Source organism: Heterodontus francisci, chromosome 32, assembly GCF_036365525.1.
Source record: "Heterodontus francisci isolate sHetFra1 chromosome 32, sHetFra1.hap1, whole genome shotgun sequence".
Lineage (NCBI taxonomy): Eukaryota > Metazoa > Chordata > Chondrichthyes > Heterodontiformes > Heterodontidae > Heterodontus > Heterodontus francisci.
The window spans coordinates 2122649-2143098 of NC_090402.1; the positions used below are offsets into that span (position 1 = coordinate 2122649).

The 20450-nt window shown below is 46.7% G+C and overlaps 1 protein-coding gene across 7 annotated transcripts in view; it reads right to left on the reverse strand.

The window, feature by feature from the left end:
- Positions 1-20450, reverse strand: part of vav2 (vav 2 guanine nucleotide exchange factor) — a 292220-nt gene that overhangs the window by 124065 nt on the left and 147705 nt on the right. For all 7 annotated transcript variants that reach the window (XR_010968976.1, XM_068012004.1, XM_068012006.1 and 4 more), the window contains exon 3: positions 1687-1745. Coding sequence is in view for 6 of the 7 variants with exons in the window: in XM_068012004.1 (XP_067868105.1) it covers positions 1687-1745 (59 nt within the window). In the remaining variant the exon portion in view is untranslated. The remainder of the gene's footprint in view (positions 1-1686; positions 1746-20450) is intronic.

Consider the following 20450-nt stretch of genomic DNA (forward strand, 5'->3'; position numbering starts at 1 on the left):
CACACTCTACAATTGAACAAAATGAGCTGATCAGAGTTAGCCAGTGTCTATTTGTTAAAGTACGCTAAGCTAGCTGAATATTGAGAGGAGGTCACTAATAAGGTAGTTAATTGAGTGTGCACGGCTGGGTTGGTTTCCGAAGTCCACCCCTCGTCCTCACTGCGGAAAATGGGCAATGAGTAAGAAAGGGTTGATCAAAACAGGGTGAAGTGCGGTGGGACTCCATGTCCTGGGCAGCTGCAGTTACCATGAAGGCCTGTTGGGAATCCTAGAAATACTCAGCAGACGGGGCTCTGGTAAACAAGTCCTCAATGGTAGAATAGGCAGAGGAAGATGTGCCATCTGAAATATCTCAACGGCTGTTTTGGCGGACGAAGGCTGCAGCGGAATGGAACCCCCAATCGTCTTGCTATTGGATCAAGGTGTCGTTCTGTAAAGATACATGTGGAAGCCGGGGTGTAACAGTTTCTCCACGTTAAAAGATGTCTCGCACAGGTGTCTTCCTTTCCAAGCACATCCTCCAATCCCTGCAGCGACCAGCAAATCGCACAGGAGCATTGTCTGGAAGCTTCTAGTCATTATTGGTAAGGAGGCGGTAGTTACAAGATGGTGGACCGGCACTTGGACGAGGCAGGAGTGCCTTTTGGCAGCTGCTATAACGTTTGTAGGTTCCAAATCGGCCTCCTCAGACATCTTCGGACTCACAGAAGGCAATCATCCTCGACTGCAAGGGATAGCCAACAATAATAATGTAGCTGGGTTCTATGTGGATTTTCAGAAGGCACTCATTACAGTTCCACACAAGAGATTATTTGTAAAAGTGAGAATGCATGGAATTGGAAGGAGTCTTTTCCGTTGGCTTGTAATTGTCAGGCAGTGGGAGATAAAGACTGGGAATCAAGGGAATGTTTTCCGATTGACAGGATGTGACTAGTTGTGTTCCCCAGGGATGTTTACTGGGATTTCAGCTTTCACTATGTTCATCAGTGACTCTAATGATGGATTCCAGACCTCATATCCAAGTTTACTGATGATACCACGTTAGGAAACACAGAAATACAGTCAATGGGAGCAGAAAGTTGCAAAGGAACATTAATCGATTAAGTGACTGTGAAAACCCATAGCAGATAGAGTGCAATGTGGGGAAGTGTGGGGTCAGACTCAGGTCAGAGCATTTTCTAAACTGGGAGAATGCAGGAACTGTGGAGGAAGAGAGAAATTTATGATCCAAGTACAGAAATCAATGAAAGCTAGTGGACAGGCACAAAAAGAATTAAAAAGCTTCATGGAATGTTGGCCTTTACCTCAGGAGGGCTGCATTACAAGGGGGTGGAAGTAACGTAACCTCTGGTTCGACCCCATCGGAGTAACTGTGTTCAGTTCTGGGCCCCGCACTTCAGGAAGGATATATCGGACTTGGAGAGGGTGCAGTGCAGACATACAGACTCTCACATTATACACACACCGATCTACATTTATATAGTGCCTTTAGCAGAGTACCAAGCTGCTCACAGTCACACACACACAAACATAATGATACTGGTGCCTGTGAGGGTGAGGGTATGTAGATGGATGCCCCTAAACAGATAGTTGTATTCTTTATCTCTCACAAACACAGACCAGAAACAGAGCTGTAAATATGCAGACAGGTCTTAGGAAGGGAAATGAAGGCATTGCCATGGTTACCTGATGCCTTTGCTCTGAACAGCTGTGTGATGGGAGATCCGGGAGATGGCGGAGATAACCTGCAACGGGGAAGAAACAAAGGAGTTAAAGTAACAGCCATGAACTGTGTCCAAAATCCCTCCCCCGACAACTGGCGAGACCCTCAACGGAAACCAGGCCTCAGGCTTCTGCGGGGCACGGGGCCTCAGGGGTATGCCCAGCCTCTGGCTGCATGCTGCTGCCCTCTGTCAGTAAGGACCATACAGTGTGCCATTTCTGGGCAGCGACAGCACCCTTGCAACACACTGAGCACGGAGGCAATGAGGGCCTCACACTCTGGGCCAAAGTCCAATCACTGCCTGAGGTTGCCAATTCTAATTGGATGTCGCCCTGGAGATTTACACACGAACATACGAATTAGGAGTAGTAGGCCATTCGGCCTGTTACGACCAGGCGCAAAAGGTGTCTAGGGGTCTGTTACTGCCTTCTCCTGGTCTTATTCTAACAGGGTTTAATTTTAAACACACTGAACTCCCTTTTTTGTGAATCCTTCTCACAACTTTCCAATTAGAAGACAAAGAAACCAATTCACACAGGTTTTCTGAGGTTTAAAGAAAGATGACATTTTATTAAAACTTAAACTCTATTACAGTTCACGCCTACAGATATACGATGCGCCCATGCTAGCATGTACATGTGATACACACATGCAAATAGGGATAGAAATGAGAAAAGATAAGGTGGAACAGTTTGAGGCGAAATCTTTTTACGGTGCTTTTAACTTATTCCCAAGTTACTTCACCCTGGCTTGGAGAGCTACCCGCTTCAGTTGCAGACATGTTAGTATTCAATCACACACAACCACAAGAACCACCACCCCCCCACCCCCTCCTCCCCACTCTCATGCTCACATCTCTATCCTGGGATTGCTGCAGTGTTCCAGTGAACATCAACGCAAGCTCGAGGAACAGCATCTCATTTACCGATTAGGCACACTACAGCCTGCCAGACTGAACATTGAGTTCAATAATTTCAGAGCATGACGGGCCCCACTTTTTATTTTTAGTTATTTTTTCTTTTTTATTTTATTTTATTATAGTTTTTTTTTTAAGTTTGTTTAGTTTGTTTCTACTGTGCCTATGCACTGCACTCTTTTTTTAATGTTTGTGCTTGGAGTGCTTTGTGCTTTACAGTCTATTCACACCCTCTCTGCACACCATTAACATACCATTTGCCTTTGTTCCACGACCTTCTGGTCAGTTATTCTCTGTGACCCTCTGTCCTATCAACACCTCTTTTTTTTATCTCTTGCCCCACCCCCTGCTTTACTTGCTTAAAACCTTTTACATTTCTAATATTTGTCAGTTCTGATGAAGGGTCTCTGACCGAAAACATCAACTCTGTTTCTCTCTCCACAGATGCTGCCAGACCTGCTGAGTCTTTCCAGCATTTCTTGTTTTTAATCACAAGAAAACCTGTATGGATTTGCTCTTTTTTATTGGGAACAATTTGGCTTCCCACTTCAAATTTCACTCGTTTGTCTGTGGGTAACAATCCAGACGCTAGCATCCAATTTCTGTTTTGACCAAGTGCGAAAGGTGTCTCGGGGAGCTGTTACTATCTTCACCTGGTCTTATGGTAACAGGGTTTAATTTCAAACACACAGTGTTTTGAGATCCCCTTTTTGTGAACCCTTGTTCACAACTTTCCAATTATAAGGAAAAGAAACCAATTCACACAGGCTTTCTGAGGTTTAAAGATGAAGAAATGTTATTAAAACTTAAATTCTAATACAGTACACGTCTACGGCTATACGATGTGCCCACGTTAGCATGCACACACGAATAGGGACAGAAAAGAGAAAAGTTAAGGTGGAACAGTTTGAGGCAATATCTTGTTACGGTGCTTCAAGCTCACTGTAGTCCTTTTGTAAGTAGTCTTGCTTTTCATTGGGGCCCAGTCGTCTTCTTAAAACCTCGTTCACGCAGGAAACCTTTCTCTCTTTGAGTTTCACGTCTTTTCACATGATTCAGTTCCGGAGGAAGGAGATGGAAGCAGGCACACAGGAAAGGCTGTACTTCTTGCTTCAGTTCCAGGAGAGATCTTTACTCCATGAGCACACGGCTTTGTCTCTCAAAAAATTTTTGTTGGAAGTTCAAATTCAAAAAAGCTCCCAGGTTGCCCAGCAGGTTAGTCATGTGACTCGCTCCTTATATTGAACAGTCTCTCCTGTGAGCTTTGCAGATTGTACCTTAGCAGTCTAGGAATGCCAGCTCCCCCCACCTTCAACGTCTGGTAATTAAAGGTCCATTGTTGGTTGAATGGGTCGGGGAGTCAGGACATGGCCCTTTGTCCCTTGTTCCAACACTGTCGGTTACCATGGAAATGTCTTTCCAGGCAGGGGCTTGCAATTTTAAGTTTTAATGTTCATGTGGTGAAATAGTGTGTCTCAATCTTGGCAAGTGGGGGGTTTGCCTGACACCTCCACACCCAGAGCAATGAAATGCAATTTGAAGAAAAACGCGCATTTCATTACAGAATTTGAGAGAAATACAAGATACCGAAAGAAACCTTGCATTTCTCTCATTCATTTACCAATTTTGAAGCTCATTAAAATCGGTCTGTTCTGGGTGCCAGGGCTGCTTTAATTTCCTCCTTTTTTTCCAGGAGGGTCTATCCTGAACTCCAAGTCATGCAAGGACTTTTGACTTTAGGGGATGGGTGGTTCCCTTTTCCTCTGACTGTGGGGGAAGAGTCTTTGTTATTCTCCCCCTTGGTTTCTGGGACACTCCTACCTGCAGGTATTTGTGCAGACCTACCTCCATTCTCCTGTGAGACTTCGACTCGGTGAGGCATCACCCTCACGGTTTCTCTGCCCCCTAGAGGTCTCTCTCTGTCTCTGCAGGATCCTGTAAATGCTGTTAGCAACTCTGGTGAGGTGCTTCCAGAGTCTGCATTTACATAGGAGGATGTGGGATCTAACTTTTCACATTTTTCAGGGTTGGTTGACCAGGCGGTACAGGTTTTCATCCGGGATTCTTCCTGGACTTCCTTTAACCTGTCCTCTTGGTTACTTTTTCCACTTCTCTTTCTAAACGTTTGCCAGCCATGTGCCTGCCTGTCTCCTTTTGATCTTGGCAGGGGTCCCTTACACTTTACCAGCCCTCTGCTAGAGGATCCTCCTAACACCAGTACAACCACTTAGGGGTGCAGGTTTCACTGTAGGTTGGGGTTTCCCCTCAACCTGGCACATGTGGCAACTCCTGCAGTACTCCACCACATCTTTGTGGAGTTTTGGCCAGTCAAACTGCTGTCTTATGTGGGCTTTGGTCTTTCTAATACCGGCATGTACAGCTACTGTAGTCTCATGGGCCCTTCTTAATATTTCTCTCCGGTACCTCTGTGGCACCAGTAACTGGTGAACTACTGTCCACTCCTTGCCCTCAGGTCTGTGAGGAAAACTCCATTTCCTCATCAGTACCTCATTCTTCAAATAGTAGCAATCAGGGACTCCCTCTGCTTCACTTTCAGACTGGGCAGACTGTGCGAACTCTTGCAATACTGAGCCGGCTCACTGAGCCTCAGCTAGGGAAAATCCATTTAATTCATTCCCTGGGTCTCCTAACTTTCCAAAGAAAGTCTGAGACAGGCAGACCTCATGGTCATCTGTCTGCAGTGCCAATGCAGTCTCCTCTGGAGGAGCTAGTTTGATTATGGCCTGACCCACTACACATTCAGGGACACTGCCCTGTCTCTCTGACCTCCTGCGGTCTTTCTTTCACGACTGGAGGGGCTACCATCTTCACCCCACCAGACCATTACCCAGGAGCAGGTCAACCCCGTCCACAGGTAAACTAGGGACAATCCCTACGATCACCGGTCCCGAAACTGGTCACACACCAGGTGCACCCGGTTTCCCATCTACCCCCCCATAACCTTTGATTCCCTTGCCTAACTAGAATCTATCTACCCCAGCCATAAAATTATTCAATGGCTCCGCTTCCACCACCTTCTGAGGCAGAGAGTTTGAAAGTTGCACAACCCTCAGAGAGAAAAATTCTCCTCATCTCTGTCCTTAAAGGACGACCCCCAATTTAAAAATCCTGCCCCCTAGTTCACCCACAAGAGGAAACATCCTTTCCACATCCACCTTGTCAAGACCATTCAGGATCTTTATGTACTTCAATCAAGTCTCCCCTCACTCTTCTAAACTCCAGTGAAAGTAAACCCAGTCTCTCCAACCTTTCCTCATAAGACAACCCACTCATTCCAGGTATCATATCTGGTAAACCTCTGAACCACCTCCAATGCATTTACATCCTTCCTTAAATAAGGAGACCAAAACTGCACATAGTATTCAAGATGTGGTCTCACCAATGCCCTGTATAACTGAAGCATAACATCCTTACTTTGATTTTCAATTCCTCTCGTAATAAAGGATAGCATTCCATTAGCCTTCTTTATGACTTGCTGTACCTGCATACTAACTTTTTGTGACTCCTGCACTAGAACACCTAGATCCCTCTGCACCTCGGAATTCTGCAGTCGTTCCCCGTTTAAGTAATACTCTGCTTTTTTATTCTTCCTGCCAAAGTGAACAACTTCACATTTTCCCACACTATATTCCATCTGCCAGATTTTTGCCCACTCACACAACCAATCTATATAAGTCTGTAACATCCTTATGTCCTCTATCATTCCTACCTATCTTTGTGTCATCTGCAAATTTAGCTACCATGCCATTGCTCCCCTCATCTAAGTCATTGGTATAAACTGTAAAAAGTTGAGGCCCCAGCACAGACTCCTGCGGGACTCCACTCGTCACATCCTGCCAATCAGAAAAGGACCCATTTATACATACTCTCTGTTTTCTGCCAGCCAGCCAATCTTCTATCCATGCTAATATGTTAACCCCCTACACCATGAGCTCCTACTTTGCACAATAACCTTTTATGTGGCACCTTGTCAAATGCCTTCTGGAAATCCAAGTTCAGTATGTCAACGGGCTCCCCTTTAGCCACAGCACATGTTAATCTTTCAAAGAACTCCAATAAATTGGTTAAACATGATCTCCCTTTCACAAAACCATGTTGACGATTCCCCAACACTCCCTCCTGCTCACATCTCTGTCCTGGGATTGCTGCAGTGTTCCAGTGAACATCAACGCAAGCTCGAGGAACAGCATCTCATCTACCGATTAGGCACACCACAGCCTGCCGGACTGAACATTGAGTTCAATAATTTCAGAGCACGACAACCCCCCATTTCACTTTCATTTTTAGTTTTTTTTTCTTTTTTACATTTTTTACAATCTTTCTTTTCTTTTGCATTTATTTCATTTCATCTCAGTTTGTTCAGTTTGCTTACCCACTGTTTTTTTCAATGTTTGCACTTGCTGCTGTTCAATCTTCAATCCGTTAACACCTTATCTGTATTAATGTTTTGTCTTTCAACACACCATTAACGTATTGTTTGCCTTTGCTCCATGACCTTTTGGTCAGCTCTGTGGCCTTGTCCAATCTATACCTTCTCCTTTGTTATCTGTTGCCCCACCCCCGGCTCACTTGCTGATAACCTGTTACATTTCTAATATTTGTCAGTTCCGGAGAAGGGTCACTGACCCGAAACGTTAACTCTGCTTCTCTTTTCACAGATGCTGCCAGACCTGCTGAGTGGTTCCAGCATTTCTTGTTTTTATTCCCAATGACCTTGGGTTTTTCTAAGTACCCAGCTATAGCCTCCTTGATGATCGATTCTAACACCTGCCCCAAGGCAGACGTCAAACTAACTGGCCCATAGTTACCTCTTTTTTTTTTTACCTCCCCCACTTCTTGAATAGAGGGGTTTTATTTGCTATTTTCCAGTCTGATGGAATCTTTCCAGAATCTAGCAAATTTTGAAAAATTAACACCAACGCATCTACTACCTCATTAGCCACCTCTTTTAAGACCCGAGGATGAAGCCCATCAGGACCCAGGGACTTGTCAGCCTGCAGCTCCATCAGTTTGCTCAGTACTGCTTCCCTGGTGATTGTAATTTTACCAAGTTCCTCTCTTCCTTCCACCTCCTGATTTACAGCTATTGCCGGAATGTTTTTTGTATCCAGTATAGTAAAGACAGAAGCAAACTATTTGCATCATCGTTACCCACGGGTGAGGTACCGGAAGACTGGAGGATAGCTAATGTTGTGCCTTTATTTAAGAAGGGCAGCAGGGATAAGCCAGGGAACTACAGGCCGGTGAGCCTTACATCAGTGGTGGGAAAGTTATTGGAAGGGATTCTGAGAGACAGGATTTATATGCATCTGGAAAGGCAAGGTCTGATTTGGGATAGTCAGCATGGCTTTGTGTGTGGGAAATCATGTCTCACGAATTTGATTGAGTTTTTCGAGAAGGTGACCAAGAGGATTGACAAGGGCAGGGCGATGGACGTTGTCTACATGGACTTTAGCAAGGCCTTTGACAAGGTCCCACATGGTAGGCTGGTCCAGAAGGTTCAAACACATGGGATCCAGGGTGAGCTAGCCAATTGAATACAAAATTGGCTTGGTGATAGGAGGCAGAGGGTGGTAGTGGAGGGTTGTTTTTCAGATTGGAGGCCGGTGACCAGTGGTGTGCCGCAGGGATCGGTGCTGGGCCCTCTGTTGTTTGTCACATATATTAATGACTTGGATGTGAATGTAGGGGGCATGATTAGTAAGTTTGCAGAAGACACCAAAATTGTGGTATCGTGGACAGTGAAGAAGGTTGTCTAAGGTTACAACAGGATATAAATCAACTGGGAAAGTGGGCAAGGGATTGGCAAATGGAATTTAATGCAGACAAGTGTGAAGTGATGCATTTTGGGAAGTTAAACCAGGGCAGGACATATACAGTGAATGGCAGGGCCCTGGGGAAGTGTTGTTGAGCAGAGACACCTTGGGGTGCAAGTACATAGTTCCCTGAAAGTGGCAACACAGGTAGACAGGGTGGTGAAGAAGATGTATGGCATGCTTGCCTTCATCGGCCGAGGCATTGAATACAAGAGTTGGGACGTCATGTTACAGTTGTACATAACGTTGGTTAGGCCGCATTTGGAGTACTGTGTGCAGTTCTGGTCGCCGCACTACAGGAAAGATGTGATTAAGCTCGAGAGGGTGCAGAAAAGATTCACAAAAATGTTGCCTGGTTTGGAGGGCTTGAGTTACAAAGAGAGAATGGATAGGCTGGGTCGTTTTCCTTGGAGCGAAGGAGGCTGAGAGGGGACATGATAGAGGTATATAAAATTATGAGAGGCACAGATAGGGTAGATAGCCAGAGTCTGTTTCCCATGGTAGGGGTGACTAAAACTAGAGGGCATAGATTTAAGGTAAGAGGGAGGAGGTTTAAAGGGGATCAAAGGGGTAAATTTTTCACACAAAGAATAGTGGTTCTCTGGAAAGAGCTGCCTGAGGAGGTGGTGGAGGCAGGAACAGTAGCGACATTTAAGGGGCATCTGGACAGGTACTTGAATGAGCAAGGCATAGAGGGATATGGAATTAATGCAGGCAGGTGGGATTAGTATAGATAGGCATTATGGTCGGCATGGACGTGGTGGGCCGAAGGGCCTGTTTCTATGCTGTACGACTCTATTTGTTCAATTCCTCCGCCATCTCCTTATTTTTCATTATTAACTCCCCATTCTCACTCTTCAGAGGACCGACACTCACTTTACTTACGTTTTTTCTTTTTAAATATGTGCAAAAACTCTCGCTATCCATTTTTACATTTCTAGCTAGCTTCCTCTCATCCACTAATTTATTTCTCCTGATTAACTGTTTAGTCATTCTCTGCTGTTCTTTATATCCTGACCAATCATCTGACCTGCCACTCATCTTTGCGCAATTATATGCCTTTTCCTTAAGTTTGATGCTTTCCTTAACTTCTTCGGTTAACCACGGATGGTGGGTGCTCTTAGAATTTTTCTTTATAGTAGGAATATACTTATCCTGAATATTTTGAAATATCCCCATGAATGTCTGCCACTGCTTCTCTATTGATCTAGCTCCTAGCCTAGTAACCTAGTTCACTTCAGCTAGTTCTGCTTTCATGCCCACATCGTTGACCTTATTTAAGTTTAAAATACTAATCTTGGATCCACTTGGATTCAAACTGGATGTAAAATTCAATCATATTGTGGTCACTGCTACCCAGAGGTGCCTTTACTCTGAGGTCATTAATTAATCCTGTTACATTACACAAGACCAAGTCGAATATAACCTGCTATATGGCTAGTTCCAGAACGTGTTGCTCTGAGACACTCTCTCAAAAGCATTCTTTGAACTCCTCATCCAGGCTACTATTTGATTTTTCCAGTTTCTATGTAGATTAAAATCACCCATGATTACTGCCGTTTCTTTATCACAAGCACCCAACATTTCTTCTTGTATACATCGTCCTACATTATGGTTACTGTTAGGGGGCCTGTAGATCACTCCCACTAGTGACATCTTTCCCCTACTATTCCTCATCTTCACCCAAAACCGATTCTACATCCTGATCTCCTGAACCAAGGTCATCTCTAACTATTGTACCAATGCCATCCTTGATTAACAGTTCACCACTCCACCTTTACCTAGCTTCATATTCTTCTTGAACGTCATATACCCCTCAATATTCAGGACTCAATCCTTGTCATCCTGCAGCTACATCTCTGTAATGGCTATCAGATCAAATGTATTTACTTCAATATGTTCTATCAGTTTGTCTACTTTGTTATGAATGCTACGTGCATTCAGACACAGAGCCTTTAGTTTTGTCTTTTTGTTATCTTTGTAACATCATAGTCCTGACTGTTGGTGTGATATTAGGTTATTTTCTCTCTGTCCCTTCCTGCCATTCTCTGACCTTCATTTCCCATATTACTATTCTGCTCTCCTGCTTTGACTCTACCCCTTGATTTGCTACATCTACCCAGGCTTGATCCCTCTCCCCCTTGTTTAGTTTAAAACCCTCTCTACTTCCCTGGTTATACAGTTTGCCACAACACTGGTCCCAGCACAGTTCAGCTGCAGACCATCCCAACGGTACAGCCCCCACTTTCCCCAGTACTAGTGCCAGTGCCCCACGAACCGAAACCCACTTCTCCCACACCAGTCTTTGAGCCATGTTTCAATTTCACTAATCGTATTTGCTCTCTGATAATTGGCACTTGGCTCAGGTAATAATCCAGAGATTATTACCCTCGAGGTTCTGCTCCTCAATTTGGTGCCGAGCTCCTCATACTGTCTAAGCAGAACCTCTTTCCCAGTCCCACCTATGTTGTTGGTACCTACATGGACCACGACAACTGGATCCTCCCCCTCCCACTCCAAGTTCCTGTCCAGCCCTGAGCAGTAAAGGCCTGCTTTAGGTCGGGAAAAAGAACCCGAACCCGAACAAACTACAGCGGGCCCAAGCCTGACCTGGCCCAAGTCCCTCCGATTTTGGCCCGACCCGAACCCGACCCGACCCTACTCGATCTGGACTTGGCCCGACCCGACCCAAGCCCGAAAGCCGGCCCCGAAGATGGGCCTGAACCGACCCGAACCCTACATATGTCGTTGGGTCCTGTCGGGTTCAGGTCGGGTAGCAGGCCTCTACTGAGCAGATGTCCCGAACCCCGATACTGGGCAGGCAACACAGCCTTCTGGACTCACGCTCTCGGCTGCACAGAACAGTTTCAATCCCCCTCATTTTACTATCCCTTACTGCCACGACATTCCCTTTTGCTCCCCCATTGAATAGCTTCCTGTCCACAGTGCCATGGCCAGTCTGCTCATCCACCTTGCAGACCTCGCTTTCATCCACACAGGTTAAGAGCACCGCAAACCTGTTTGACAATTACATAGTCTGAGTTCCTCCATTTCTGTCTGCTCGGTCCCTTTACCTGCCTCACTCACGGTCACACCCTCCTGTCCCTCACTGCTGACCAAAACAGATGATCCTGTTCTAAGAGGTGTGACCGTCTTTTGGAACAAAGTGTCCAGGTATTTCTCCCCCTTCCTTATGTTGCACAGTGTTTGCAGTTTGGCTTCCAGATCAATACTCCTGATCCGGAATTCCTCTAGCTACTCACACTTTCTGCAGATGTGTTTGTCCTGGATCGTCTTGGCATCCAAAAGCTCCCACACACCACAGCTGCAACATAACATCTGTCCTGCCATTGTTACTTATGCTATTAGTTAATTCACTTTAATTACTTAATCACTTTCTTAATTAACTCTCTCAGTTTCCCAATCTACTAAGCTGAACTAGTATTACCAAACAAAAACCTTAGAATTTCTAAAATTACCTGAGTTTTGAAAGATAAATGATAAAACACTCACCAACCAATCACCTACCTTGGACTCAAAGGAAGACGACTCACCAGCTGCTGGAGGCTAAAAAGGATAGAAAAAGGAGCCCCTCTTTCCACCTCTGCACCGAATTCCCACATTCACCAAATTCCAGCTTCACTCTGGCAAATGTCTCTTCTCACTGCGTCCCCTCACTCATTTCATCGCATAATTTCTCACCTCCAACCGCCGTACCGCCACACTCCCACCATTGGTCGCCAGATATGCCCATCCTCACCCCCCCCCCCCCACCCTCCCACTATTGGTTGACTGGCATGCCCACCCTCATGTTGCCCCGCCTCTCACACACAATATGAACAGACTGGGGGAGGTGATGGCGTAGTGGTATTGTCACTGGACTAGTAACCCAGAGACCCAGTATTGCTCTGGGAACATGGGTTCGAATCCCACCACAGCAGAAGGTGGAATTTGAAATCAATTAAATCTGGAATTTAAAAAAGCTAGTCTAATGATGGCCATGAAACCATTGTCAATTGTTGTAAAAACCCATCTGGTTCACTAATGTCCTTTAAGGAAGGAAATCTGCCGTCCTTACCTGGTCTGGCCTACATGTGACTCCAGACCCACAGCAATGTGGTTAACTCTTAAATGCCCTCTGAAATAGCCTAGCAAGCCACTCAGTTCAAGGGCAATTAGGGATGGGCATTAAATGCTGGCCTGGCCAGCGAAGCCCACATCCCATGAATGAATTTTTAAAAACGACTGTTACTGGATTGGATGATTTTGGACTGTCAAACAGCCAATTTCCCATCTCTAATAGTTATAACTCATAACAAAGTTCTATATTCCGAGCACTTCCATGCAGCTTCTCTCTCTGTCTGTCCAACTGTGTCCATCTGTGTAACTCTCTCTGTCGGTATCTGTCAGTCTGGCCCGCTGTGTCTATCTGTATCTCTATCTCTCTCTCTCTCTGTCTGTCCTGCTCTGCCGTCCCTCTCTGTGACCGTCTGTGTGTGTCTATCTCTCAAACATTACAAACCTGAGTGCTTCCACACAGCCTGGTCTCACACTAGGTCAATCCCATCTCTGAAGACTTATATTAAATGATGGTGTAATCTGACCAGAAAGTGTGTGGAGTTGCAATAACCTGAAGCATCTGCACAATTGCATCACACTGCTGCTCTGACCCTGCCTCCCCCACTCTCTATTCCTTTCTGTTTACACAACGTTCAGTCTCCCTCTGTCTATCCACGTCTGACTCACACTCTCAAATTCTTTTAGTCTCCTTTAAGGTTCTCCCTTAAACCAACGTCCCTGACTAAATCTGTGGACAGCTCTCTGATTATCTCCTCTTGGACTGAGCATCAATATCCTGGATTTTCTGTGATAACAATGCTTTGTAACTGCAAATTCATTGAATCCCACAGCACAGAACCACAACTGGCATTTATATAGCTCATTTAACGCAGTAAAATGTCCACAGGAACACAGCAAAATAACATTTGACACTAAGCCTCATAAGGGGATATTCAGACAGGCGACCAAAAGCTCAGTCAAAGAGGTCGGTTTTAAAGAAGCGGCTTAAAGGAGGAGAGAGAGAGGTGGAGAGGTTTAGGGAGGGAATTCCAGAGCTTAGGGCCCAGGCAGCTGAAGGCACGGCCCCCAATGGTGGAGTGATTAAAATCAGGGATGTGCAAGGGGCCAGAATTAGAGGTGCGCAGAGATCTCAGGAGCTTGTGGGGCTGGAGGAGGTTACAGAGATAGGGAGGGTTGTAGGGGCTGGAGGAGGTTACAGAGATAGGGAGGGTTGTAGGGCTGGAGGAGGTTACAGAGATAGGGAGGGTTGTCGGGCTGGAGGAGGTTACAGAGATAGGGAGGGCTGTCGGGCTGGAGGAGGTTACAGAGATAGGGAGGGTTGTAGGGCTGGAGGAGGTTACAGAGATAGGGAGGGCTGTCGGGCTGGAGGAGGTTACAGAGATAGGGAGGGTTGTAGGGCTGGAGGAGGTTACAGAGATAGGGAGGGTTGTAGGGGCTGGAGGAGGTTACAGAGATAGGGAGGGTTGTAGGGCTGGAGGAGGTTACAGAGATAGAGAGGGTTGTAGGGCTGGAGGAGGTTACAGAGATAGGGAGGGTTGTAGGGGCTGGAGGAGGTTACAGAGATAGGGAGGGCTGTCGGGCTGGAAGAGGTTACAGAGATAGGGAGGGTTGTAGGGCTGGAGGAGGTTACAGAGATAGGGAGGGTTGTAGGGGCTGGAGGAGGTTACAGAGATAGGGAGGATTGTAGGGCTGGAGGAGGTTACAGAGATAGGGAGGGTTGTAGGGCTGGAGGAGGTTACAGAGATAGGGAGGGTTGTAGGGGCTGGAGGAGGTTACAGAGATAGGGAGGGTTGTAGGGCTGGAGGAGGTTACAGAGATAGGGAGGGTTGTAGGGCTGGAGGAGGTTACAGAGATAGGAAGGGTTGTAGGGCTGGAGGAGGTTACAGAGATAGGGAGGGTTGTAGGGGCTGGAGGAGGTTACAGAGATAGGGAGGGTTGTAGGGCTGGAGGAGGTTACAGAGATAGGGAGGGTTGTAGGGGCTGGAGGAGGTTACAGAGATAGGGAGGGTTGTAGGGCTGGAGGAGGTTACAGAGATAGGGAGGGTTGTAGGGCTGGAGGAGGTTACAGAGATAGGGAGGGTTGTAGGGGCTGGAGGAGGTTACAGAGATAGGGAGGGTTGTAGGGCTGGAGGAGGTTACAGAGATAGGGAGGGTTGTAGGGGCTGGGAGGTTACAGAGATAGGGAGGGTTGTAGGGGCTGGAGGAGGTTACAGAGATAGGGAGGGTTGTAGGGGCTGGAGGAGGTTACAGAGATAGGGAGGGTTGTAGGGGCTGGAGGAGGTTACAGAGATAGGGAGGGTTGTAGGGCTGGAAGAGGTTACAGAGATAGGGAGGGTTGTAGGGGCTGGAGGAGGTTACAGAGATAGGGAGGGCTGTCGGGCTGGAAGAGGTTACAGAGATAGGGAGGGCTGTCGGGCTGGAAGAGGTTACAGAGATAGGGAGGGTTGTAGGGCTGGAAGAGGTTACAGAGATAGGGAGGGTTGTAGGGCTGGAAGAGGTTACAGAGATAGGGAGGGTTGTAGGGGCTGGAGGAGGTTACAGAGATAGGGAGGGTTGTAGGGGCTGGAGGAGGTTACAGAGATAGGGAGGGTTGTAGGGGCTGGAGGAGGTTACAGAGATAGGGAGGGTTGTAGGGGCTGGAGGAGGTTACAGAGATAGGGAGGGTTGTAGGGCTGGAAGAGGTTACAGAGATAGGGAAGTGTGTAGGGGCTGGAAGAGGTTACAGAGATAGGGAGGGTTGTAGGGCTGGAAGAGGTTACAGAGATAGGGAGGGTTGTAGGGCTGGAAGAGGTTACAGAGATAGGGAGGGATGAGGCCATGGAAGGATTTGACCACATTGAGTAATTTTTAAATTGAGGCATTGCTGTATCTGGGATGGTGGGCGAACAGGTCTTTGAGAGTGTTAGGATACAGCAGCAGAGTTTTGGATGAGCATAAATCTATAATGTTTATAATGTGGGAGGCTGGTCAGGAGTGCATTGGAATAGTCAAGTCTAGAGGTAACAAAGCATGGAGGAAGGTTTCAGCAGAAGAGGAGAGGTGGGGGTAATCTTATGGCCAGAAGATCATTTCCGGGTCAAATATGACACCAAGGTTACAAGCCAGTCTGGTTCAACCTCAGACAGTTGCCGGGGAGAGAGATGGAGTCAGTGGCGGAGACTGAAGAAAATAGCTTCAGTCGTACCAGTATTTAGGAGGTGGCCATTCGGCCCATCGTGCCTGTGCCGGCTCTTTGACAGAGCTATCCAATTAGTCCCACTCACCTGCTCTTTCCCCATTGCCCTGAAAATTTCTCCTTTTCAAGTATTTCTCCAATTCCCTTTTGAAAGTTACTATTGAATCTGCTTCCACTGCCCTTTCAGGCAGCGCGTTCCAGATCACAACAACTCACTGTTAATAAATTTCTCATTTCCTCCATTTTCTCCCCCAATGATTTTAAATCTGTGTCCCTCTGGTTACTGACCCTCCTGCCACTGGAAACAATTTCTCCTTATTTACTCTCTCTCTATCAGAACTGAGTGTCCATGAGTACACTGTTAGATTGTGTGTGAATCACCCTCTCTCTGTCATCTACCAGACAACAATGGAGGCGATTCCACAATGCACAACCTCACACCTGTGGGCATCTCACTCCCTCTCCTGGTCTGAGGAGTGGGAGGGGGGAGCGGGGAGGGGGGAAGGGGGAGAGGGAGGGAGAGGTAGTGGGAGAGGGAGGGAGAGAAGTAGGGAGAGGGGTAGGGAGAGAGGTAGTGGGAGAGGTAGGGAGAGAGGTAGTGGGAGAGGTAGGGAGAGAGGTAGGGAGAGAGGTAGGGAGAGAGGTAGGGAGAGAGGTAGGGAGAGAGGTAGGGAGAGAGGTAGGGAGAGAGGTAGGGAGAGAGGTAGGGAGAGAGGTAGGGAGAGAGGTAGGGAGAGAGGTAGGGAGAGAGGTAGGGAGAGAGGTAGGGAGAGAGGTAGGGAGAGAGGTAGGGAGAGAGGTAGGGAGAGAGGTAGGGAGAGAGGTAGGGAGAGAGGTAGGGAGAGAGGTAGGGAGAGAGGTAGGGAGAGAGGTAGGGAGAGAGGTAGGGAGAGAGGTAGGGAGAGAGGTAGGGAGAGAGGTAGGGAGAGAGGTAGGGAGAGAGGGAGGGAGATAGGATGATAATGTTAATGGCTTCCAAAAGAAAAGCTGAGAGGAAATGTTGTTGGAGCTAATGTCACTCAGATTCTGTGAAGTTGAATGCAGGGAACTCGTGCATCGCCTCAACTGACCCTTGAAAACACCAAACTGACCTTCACCGGTCAGCCGCTGCCCTCTTCATTGCACATTAACTCTCAAACCTGCAGCATGGCCCCTCTATAAAGTGTTGATTTTCAGATTGCCAGGATCAAGCACTGTGCCCTGGGCACACAGCAGCCAGAAACAGTGACAGACCAAACAAACAGCAAGCAAGGGCATGGATTCAGGCTTAAATTGAATTAGCAGCTGACAAAAGGATTATTTCTGTATTCTCTGGCTGCAAGAGCTGAAATAATCACCTTGCGTTGTACTCTGGGCCCTCTGCTCCTCACTTGAAAAAGACTGAGAAGCTGAGGTCACCAGAAAACAGAAATTACAACCATTCCTCCAGTCCAAACTCGCACCAGGATCTCCTGGGCATCGTCTGACTCTCACAAAAAAGCACATAAAACCTATGAGAAAAACAGAGCTTCACATCTGCTCAATTCAAGTGATAATGTTCTAAGCACAATCACACTCAGTTGCTCAGTTTGGGTTCCGACACAGCCTCTCAACTCCAGACATCATTAGACATCAAGGGAGCATTTGACCAAGTACTGCATCAAGGAGCGCTAGCAAAACTGAAGTCAATGGGAATCAGGGGCAAAACCCTCCACTGGTTGGAATCGTACTCAGCACAAAGGAAGATGGCTGTGGTTGTTGGAGGTCAATCATCTGAGCTCCAGGACATCACTACAGGAGTTCCTCAGGGTAGTGTCCTCGGCCCAAACATCTTCAGCTGCTTCAACAATGACCTCCCTTCAATCATAAGGTCAGAAGTGGGGATGTTCGCTGATGATTGCACAATGTTCAGCACCATTTGCGATTCCTCAGATACTGAAGCAGTCCATGTAGAAATGCAGCAAGACCTGGACAATATCCAGGCTTGGGCTGATAAGTGGCAAGTAACATTCGCGCCACACAAGTGCCAGGCAATGACCATCTCCTCTTGACATTCAATAGCAGTTAGGGGATGGCAGCATTCTAGTAATGTGACTGGACTTGTATTCCTAAGGCTGGGATGAATGTTCCTGAGACATGAGTTCAACTCCCACCACAGCAGCTGGGGGAATTAAATTCAATTAAGTAATCAATCTGAAATTATACAAAATGGTAGCCTCATGTAAGAATGATCATGAAACTATTGATTGTCGTAAAAATGCATCTGGTTCACAAATGTCCTTTAGGGAAGGAAATCTGCCGTCCTTGCCTGGTCTGGCCAACATGTGACTCCAGACCCACAGCAATGTGGTTAACTCTTAAATGCCCTCTGAAATGGCCTAGCAAGCCACTCAGTTGTAGATGGCTCACCACCTGCTCTAGGGCAACAAGGCAAAAAATGCCAGCAACGCTCACATCCGAAGACAAAAAAAAATTATCACTGAAACCCCCAGCAGCAACATCCTGGGGGTGACCGTTGACCAGAAACTGAACTGGACCAGACACACAATACTGTGGTTAGAAGAGGTCAGAGACTGGGAATTCTGCAACAAGTAACTTACCTCCTGACTCCCCCAAGCCTCTCCACCATAGAATAGAATCATAGAAGGTTTAAGGCACAGAAAGAGGCCACTTGGCCCATCGTGTCTGTGCCGGCCGAAAAACAATCCACCTATTACTAATCCCACCTTCCAGCATTTGGTCCGTAGTCCTGCTGATTACGGCAATTGAGCTGCATATCCAGACTCCTTTTGAATGAGCTGAGGGTTTCTGCCTCAACTACCCTTTCAGGCAGTGAGTTCCAGACCCCCACCATCCTCTGGGTGAAAAGGTTTTTCCTCATCTCCCCTCTAATTTTTCTACAGATCACTTTAAATCTATGCCCCCTCGTCACTGACCTCTCTGCTAAGGTGAATAGACCCTTCACCTCCACTCTATTCAGGCCCTTCAAAATTTTGTACATTTCAATCAGATCTCCCCTCAGCCTTCTCTGTTCCATGGAGAACAACCCCAGTCTATCCAATCTTTCCTCTTTGCTGCATTTTTCCAGTCCTGGCAACAGCCTGGTAAATCTCCTCTGTACCCTCTCCAGAGCAATTACATCCTTTCTGTAATGAGGTGACCAGAACTGCACACAGTACTCAAGTTGTGGCCTAACCAATGAGTTATACAGTTCCAGCATAACCTCCCTGCCCTTATATTCTATACCTTGGCTAATAAAGGAAAGGATTCCATATGCCTTCGTAACCACCTTATCGTCCTATCCTGCGACCTTCAGGGATCTATGGACATTCACTCCTCGGTCCCTCACTTCCTCTATTCTTCTCAGTATTTTCCCACTAATCGAGTATTCCATTGCCTTGTCTGACCTCCCCAAATGCATAACCTCACACTTCTCCAAGTTGAATTCCATTTGCCACTTTTCTGCCCATCTGACAAGACCATCAATATCTTCTTGCAGCCTACAGCTATCCTCCTCGCTATCTACCACACGGCCAATCTTTGTGTCGTCTGCAAACCTCTTGATCATGCCCCCTACATTTACATCCAAATTGTTAACATACACCAGAAAAAACAGGAGACCCAGTACTGAGCCCTGTGGAACGCCACTGGAAACAGCCCTCCAGTCGCTAAAAAAGCTGTCAACAATTATCCTTTGTTTCCTGCCACTGAGCTAATTTTGAATCCACCTTGCTACATTTCCCTGGATTCCACAGGATTTTATTTTTTTGAAACCAGTCTGCCATGTGGGATCTTGTCAAACCCCTTGCTAAAATCCATGTAGATCACATCAACGGCACAGTGGCGCAGTGGTTAGCACCGCAGCCTCACAGCTCCAGCGACCCGGGTTCAATTCCGGGTACTGCCTGTGTGGAGTTTGCAAGTTCTCCCTGTGTCTGCGTGGGCTTTCTCCGGGTGCTCCGATTTCCTCCCACATGCCAAAGACTTGCAGGTTGATAGGTAAATTAGCCATTAGCAATTGCCCCTAGTATAGATAGGTGGTAGGGAAAATATAGGGACAGGTGGGGATGTGGTAGGAATATGGAATTAGTGTAGGATTAGTATAAATGGGTGGTTGATTGTCGGCACAGACTCGGTGGGCCGAAGGGCCTGTTTCAGTGCTGTATCTCTAAACTAAACTACCCTCATCTATCTTCCTTGTTACTTCAAAAAATTCGATCAAGTTGGTCAAACAAGATCTTCCCTGAACAAATCCATGCTGACTATCCTTGCTTAACCTGTGCCTTTCTAAGTATCAGTTTATCCTGTCTCTCAGAACAGATGCCAATAATTTGCCCACTACTGAGGTTAGACTGACTGGCCTGTAATTATTCGGTCTATCCTTCACTCCCTTTTTAAACAGAGGTACAATGTTAGCAGTTCTCCAATCCTCCGGCACCACACCTGTATCCAGCGAGGACTGGAAAATGATGGTCAGACCCTCTGCTATTTCCTCTCTTGCTTCTTTTAACAGCCTAGGGTACATTTCATTTGACCCTGGTGATTTATCAACTTGCAAGGATGTTAATCCCATTAATACTTCCTCTCTCCCTATGTTTATCACATCCAATACTTCACACCCCTCTTCCTCCTTAACTACAATATCTGCATCGTCCACCTCTTTTGTGAAGACAGATGGAAAGTATTCATTAAGAACCATACCAACATCTTCCGTCCCTACACATAGGTTACCTTTTTGGT